Source organism: Carlito syrichta, unplaced genomic scaffold (assembly GCF_000164805.1).
Source record: "Carlito syrichta isolate Samal-C Ts95f unplaced genomic scaffold, Tarsius_syrichta-2.0.1 Scaffold303095, whole genome shotgun sequence".
Classification (NCBI taxonomy): Eukaryota; Metazoa; Chordata; class Mammalia; order Primates; family Tarsiidae; genus Carlito; species Carlito syrichta.
In genome coordinates, this window is record NW_007247191.1 from 1,760 (window position 1) to 8,291 (window position 6,532).

Below are 6,532 nucleotides of genomic sequence, written 5' to 3' on the forward strand. Positions count from 1 at the left end.
CACTTTGGGAGGCCGAGGTGAGAGGACTGCGCAGCCCGCGGGTTCGAGACCAGCCTGGGCAACTTGGCGAGCCCTCCTCTCCACGATCAGTCAAAAAAAGAGCCGGGCATGGTGGCGCGTGCCCGTAGTCCCAGCTAAGTAGACTGAGGTGGAAGGACTGCCCGAGGCCAGCAGGTTGAGGCTGCGGTGGCCGTGAGTGTGCAAGCCTGGGCGACAGAGTGGACTGACTCAAAAGAAAAGAAAACCACAAAAAGTCACCAAGCACATGGCCACTGCTGCCATGCCCACCCCACTGCGGCCACTGAAGCAGCCAGCTTGACAGTGGAACGGCCTTTCGAAGACTCAGGGCCGGCTCGGCGAGACCTTGTGGACACTGCGTGTGCTCTAAGTCAGTGTCCAGGGGAGGACGCTGATTCTCCCGTGGTCACAATTCATTTGCCCAGGAATCAGGGTGGGAATGGGGCTAGGACCACTCGCGACCACCTTTAGAAATCCACGAGCCGGGCTCGGTGGCTCAGCCTGTAATCCCGCGCTTTTGGGAGGCTGAGGTGAGTGGATTGCCTGAGCCCGCGGGTTCGAGACCCACCTGGGCAGCGAGACGTCATCTCTACAATAAATCAAAAAATCAGCCGGGCGTGGTAGCGCATGCCTGTAATTCCGGCTACTTGGAAGGCTGGGGCGGAAGGATCGCCGGAGCCCAGCAGGTCGAGGCTGCGGTGGCCAGGAGCAGTCACTGCACTCCAGTCTGGGTGACAGAGTGAGACTCCAACTCAAAAAAAAAAAAAGAAATTCACGAGCAAAATGTCTGCCTCCCACCCCTGTGATCTTCAGGCCAAGCAGCTTGTGCCTGCGACGTTCCTTCCGGCTGCCAACCTTCAGACTTCACACTAGCTCAACTGGCCCCACGGCAGGGAGTCCACGTCTTGGAACAAATCTGTGTGCACTTGCATGTGTCTATGAAGTATCTGTAACTCTCATCCACCTCTGTCTGTCCAACTCCCTCTGTCCATCCAATTCCCACTAGCTTTTTCTCTGGCCACCACCAAAGCCACTGTCACCACGGCCATCACAGCTAAGTCACCACTGCCATCAGCACCGCCATTCGTTTTTACAGCTGTGGCTCTGCTGGTCCACGTGTCCACTGAGAGTCAATGAAGTCAAGCCTGCCACCTGCACACCTCATGCCCTGGAACCTACGGCCACGGAAGAGGGTTGCTGTGCTGTCTGGGGTTTGATCCCAACTAGCAAGGGGAAATCGGTTGTGACTCCACATGGAAATAAAAAAGAACGTGTCTGGTGGGCTGAATCCAGTGGCTCACGCCTGTAATCCCAGCACTTTGGGAGGCCGAAGCAGCAACACTGCTTGAGGCCAGGAGCTCAACACAGCGAGACCTCGTCTCCACCAAAAATTGAAGACGATGAGCCGTGTGTGGGGATGCATGCCTGTAGTCCCAGCTTCTTGGCAGGCTGAGGCAGAAGGAATGCTTGAAGCCAGGAGGTTGAGGCTGCAGTCATTGCATCACTGCACTCCAGCCTAGGTGACAGAGTTAAGACCCTGTCTCTAAAGAAGAAAAAAGAAGAAAGAATACATCTGGAATACGGGGGACGCCTACGGCATCTCAGTGCTCTTATTTCCTGTGACTAAAGTCACTGGAAAACAAATGGGGCTGCTACTGGCCCAGACCCTTTGGAATAAAAGTTTGGGTTACCCCACCCGGCAAAAGACCACGACCTGCTGAGATGCTTGCTGATGGCAAAGGGTCATGGAGGGAGGTGTTTAGAAACACCAGCTACGACCACGTGACCAGCTGCAAAAACTGGATTGGGAGTGTTAGGGGTGTTTCTTCCTTATTTAAATATTTTTGATTTATTCATTGTTTAAAATTTTTTTTTATTATTGTTTTTTGAGTTGGGGGTCTCACTCTGTCGCCCAGGCTGGAAGGCAGTGGCACCATCATGGCTCACCACAGCCTCGACTTCATGGGCTCAGACGATCCTTCTGCTGCAGCCTCCTGAGTCGCTGGGATTACAGGTGTGCACCACTGTGCCCGGCTACTTTTTGTATTTTTTGTAGACACGAGGTCTGTGTTGCCCAGGCTGGTCTTGAATTCCTGGGCTCAAGCGATCCTTCTGACTCAGCCTTCCAAAGTGCTGGGATTACAGCCGTGAACCACTGTGCCCAACTCATAATAGTGAACTTTCTGTCTCAGTATCAAAGCCACAGGATATTAAAGAAGCAGAAACAGCAAGGGAGGGCTCTGTATATCCTGGAAAAGGCCAGCGTGTGTGGGCTGAACAGGGTCAGTTGGACCGTGCCTAGTGGCTTTAGGACCTTGTCACTGTCTTTATGTGGCAAGGAAGCAGGGTTTAGGGAGATGAATGTGGGAACCACACTGACATGGGTCAGGCTGTGATGGCCAGTTCTGTGGGTCACCTTGGAAGGCTGCATTATGGTCCTCTGTTGTTCAACAGAACACAGATCCGGGTGCCGCTGTGAGGGTATTTTGCAGATTAAAGTCCCTCCTCGATGGACCTTAAATTCATCAAAGGGAAATGGCCCTGGGTGGGTCTGGCCTAATCAGGCGAGAACTTCAGGCCAAGCAGCAAGTGCCCGTGACCTTCCTTCCTGGCTGCCAGTCTTCAGACTTCACGCTAGCTCAACCGGCCCCACGGCAGGGAGTCCACGTCGTGGAACGAATCTGTGTGCATTTGCATGTGTCTATGAAGCATCCGTAACCCTCATCCACCTCTGTCTGTCTAACTCCCTGTCTGTCCAATTCCCACTGGCTGTCTCTCTGGCCACCACCAAAGCCACTGTCGCCACGGCCATCACAGTTAAGTCACCAATGTCATCATGACCACTGTCCATATTTACATCTGTGGCTTCCAGGGCCGCTGCCGCTTGGGACTGGCCACACCCTGGGGACTGGCCCCAAGCCGGCTCCATCTGTGGCCTCAGGAGCAGGGAGGTGTCCCAGCCCACCACAGGGCCTGGCCAAAAAGCATCCAGGGCCCACAATGGAGAGAGCGGAGAGACCCAGAGAACAAGCCCACGTTCCTGAGCCTGAAGTGGTCCTGGTATCAGCCATGCCCCCACAAAAGAGCTGACGCTTCCGAGGGGCCCCCTGAGTGCCCGGACAGTCCCAAGCAACATCCTGTGGATTCGGCTGCCATCACACAGACGCCAGCATCTTCCTTTTCCAGAGAGCAAAGAGACTTGCTCGAGGGCTCCCATGCGCTGAGGCGGGAGTCGGGGTGTGGACCCCGAGCCTTCAGACCAGGCCTGCAGGCTGCCTGCTCTGCAAGTCTGACCTCGCAGTCAGCTGGCCCAGGGAAAGGGCTGGCTGTCCCAAGCTCAACTGTGGGGAAACCGAGGCTCAGGGCGGTTTAAGCCCTTGCCCCAGGTCACACAGCTGGGCCGAAAAACAGCCCTTTGAGCCCCACATCCAGTCTCCTTCTGGGCACATTCCCACCTTCTCCGTAGTGAGGCTGACTTAGGCCGAGAGTGACCCACGTGACATGTCACGCCAGACAGCGGCTTCCGGGGCAGTACATGAGCCCTTTACCTGCCCAGTGTGCACGGAAGCCCGAGTGAGGTCAGAGCCTCAGACAGGGCCCCTGACACCCTGCGTGGGACACGCAGGTGGCATCCAGGTGACAGCACCCAGGCTGGGGGGCGCGTTTTGTTGCCGTGGCAAATCCAACCCATCTGACAGAGAAGCCTCCGGGCTCCGCGACCACCCGGGGCTTCCTGGGTCCCAGGGTTCCGCCAGGGTCACGTGACCCACCCTGTTCCCGGGCAGACGCACCGCTCTCCGGCACCCCCACTCACCGGAGTCCACGAATGCCGCGACGCCCCTGGCCCCGACGCCAGGGCCCTGGGCTGCCTCGGTCGCCACCTCCTCCAGCTGGTAGCTGTCGAAGCTGAAGCTCACCATCATGCCTCCGTCCGGCGTGCCCGCCATGCCGGGCTCCTTGAGGCGCTGGCTCCCGACAGAGCCCATGCTGGCCTGTGCTCCGGAGAAAGGAGGAAGGAGGTGAGGGCGACACCCCTCCCGCTGCCCGGCCGCCCAGGCCATATTCCCTGGGGCCACCCTTTCTTTTTTCTTTTCTTTTCTTCTTTGTTTTTTAAGAGTCAGGGTCTCACTCTGTCGCCCAGCCTGGAGGGTAGTGGTGTGATCGTGGCTCCCTGTCGTCTCGACCTCCGGGGCTCAGGTGGTCATCCCACCTCAGTCTCCCGAGTAGCCGGAGGTGGAATGTCAGAACTTGGGGCGCACTCCGAAATAGCAGGTGACGCTGAGGTGAGTGGAGTGCCTGAGCCCGCGGGTTCGTGACCTGCCTGGGCAGCGAGACCTCATCTCGACAATACATCAAACAATCAGCCGGGTGTGGTATGCACTCCAGTCTGGGCGATGGAGTGAGACTCCAACTCAAAAAAAAAAAAAAGAAAGAAATAGCAGGTGACATGACCGAGCCTCACGTGGCCAGCACGGGGCTGGAGGTGTCGCATGCATCACTTTCCTCCAGGAGGTGCCCAAGCCGCATTTTTCAGCCGAGGAAAGTGAAGGTTCCGCAGCACGTAACTCTCACCCACACCCCCCTCTTCTCGCCTCACAGGCTGATAGTGGCGTGGCCTGGACCCAAACTCAAGTCTGTGGGACACTCTGAGCCACCATGGCTCTCGGTCCCGGGCCAACCACCTTCGGTGGCAGGAAGTTCTTCCTGTGGTCTTGCTTCAGTGTGTCTTGCTTCACTTCAGATATGCTAGGCCTTCCCTTTGGAAGAAAAGGAAGGAGCTGACTGGTCCGTGATGGAGAGACACCCCACTGGGTAGGCAGCCCTGTGTAGGCATGGGGAGTCTAGTTCTCTCTCCTAAAATGGCGATGTTTCTTTTTCTAATAATGTATTCACTTATCTGATTGCAAAACGGACACGTGCTCGACTGGGGAGACTGAGCCTTACATGGAGACAGGCCACCTTTGCATGGGTGGGAGAAGCCAAGGACAAGGCTGGAGAAGCCCGGCCCCAGGTCCCACAGCTGGAGGTACGACACATCCCACGCCAGCTATGCCCGCTTGCACCATCTCCGGGGCCTCACTCCAGCTCTCCTGCCTCAGTTTACCCCTTCCCAGCCTCCCGGTGGGTTGTCCTGACTGGTTACCAAGCGCCTCCCCCAGCCCATGTTTCCCTTGCTTGGCGCACTACAGCATTTCCCTGGGGAACCGAGAAGGGCCCGCGACACACGGGGCCCTCGGGAGCCTTCCTGCCTCTGCGTCTTGGGGGGCTGGGGCGATTCCGGAACCTGCCAGCTGGGGGCCAGCCCTGGTGATGAGAACGGGGTTGCTGCCCGGCCCGTCTGCAGCAAAGTTGAACGGCAGACCTGAACCCCAGGCAAGCCAAGGACAGACCCCCGGGCAGGCACGAGGAGACCCCTGGTTGAGGGGTGAGGCCCCGCCTCTCCCGGCAACTTTCCCAAGACCAGTGGGGAAGGGGCTTCTGTACCAGGGGTCTGGGAAGCCCGCTGACCTCCCCCTCCAGCCTCGAGGTCCTCCGAGTGTCCCCTGCTGCCCTATTCGGAGCTGGGGGATGGGGCGGGGCTCGGAGCAGAGCCGGGCTGGGCTGGACAGCAGCGGCCTGGCAGGACCCACACACCCAGGCTCGCGGCCTCAAGGTTGCCGGGAGGCGCCGAGAGCCCCCCTTCCGCGGGGCCATCTAGCCTCCCTCATCAGACAGGCTCCTCCCGCCCCCATCGGCGTGTCAGCTCTGCCCTGGAGGGTGTCCAGACCCCAAAAGGCCCGGCTCAGGCTCCCGGGCGCAGCCCCGGACCCACAGCGCCCTGAGAACGCCCGGGCAGAAAGCTGAGGTTTCCACCTCGCCAGGCCGCGCCACCCGGGGAAGGGAAGCAGACGTGCTGGGCACCGGGCCGGGAGGCGGCTGCTGCCACCCACGCCGCCCGGCTCAGCCACCGTCCCCACGGCGGAGGGGGCAGGGAGCCTGCCGGCCCCACCTCTCCTGGGCCCAGGCCTTCAGCTCGCTGCTCCCCGACCCCTCCCCTCCACGCCAGCAGCCCAGGGCCTCGGGTGACCCCCGCCTCCCTTTCGTTAAGATTTAAGCGCAGGCTGCACCGCTCAAGTGTGTACAGGGCTCGCTCTGCCGCCCCACTCCAAGCTGCTGGGGCCCCTCAGTGCCGGCCCTGGGGGCAGCTGAGAAGGCAGGGCCTTCTCAGGCCCTCACGCCACCCCTCAGGCCTCAGTTCCCCACCTCACCGTTGTGAGGACTCAGCAGAGGAAGAAAGGGTGAGAGCAGCTCCCGAGCAGGGAGAGGCGGGGGGGTTGGGAGGGCAGCTTGGCTGCTCGCAGGAGGTGCTCGACAGCTGCACGAGCCGCCGCCGAACGAACGGGCGGCGGGCCAGAGCGACGGCCGCCTGGGCCGGCCCGCACAGCCGGCTCGCGCCCCGTGTCGAAGGGCGGGTGACAGGGCCACAGAGAGGCCGAGAACGGCGTTCATGCGCCGGCCGCTCCCGTTTCGCCAG

At 59.9% G+C, this 6,532-nt stretch overlaps 1 protein-coding gene across 1 annotated transcript in view; it reads right to left on the bottom strand.

Annotated features, from left to right (window-relative positions):
* Nucleotides 1–4,004, bottom strand: part of LOC103260004 — a gene marked incomplete at its 3' end in the record, with an annotated part of 5,317 nt that extends 1,313 nt beyond the window's left edge. Inside the window, exons 1-2 of the mRNA XM_021712121.1 lie at nucleotides 3,833–4,004; nucleotides 3,180–3,359 (exon numbers count right to left, since the gene is read on the bottom strand). Coding sequence (XP_021567796.1) covers nucleotides 3,180–3,359; nucleotides 3,833–4,004 — 352 coding nt within the window. The remainder of the gene's footprint in view (nucleotides 1–3,179; nucleotides 3,360–3,832) is intronic.
* Nucleotides 4,005–6,532: the final 2,528 nt, after the last annotated feature.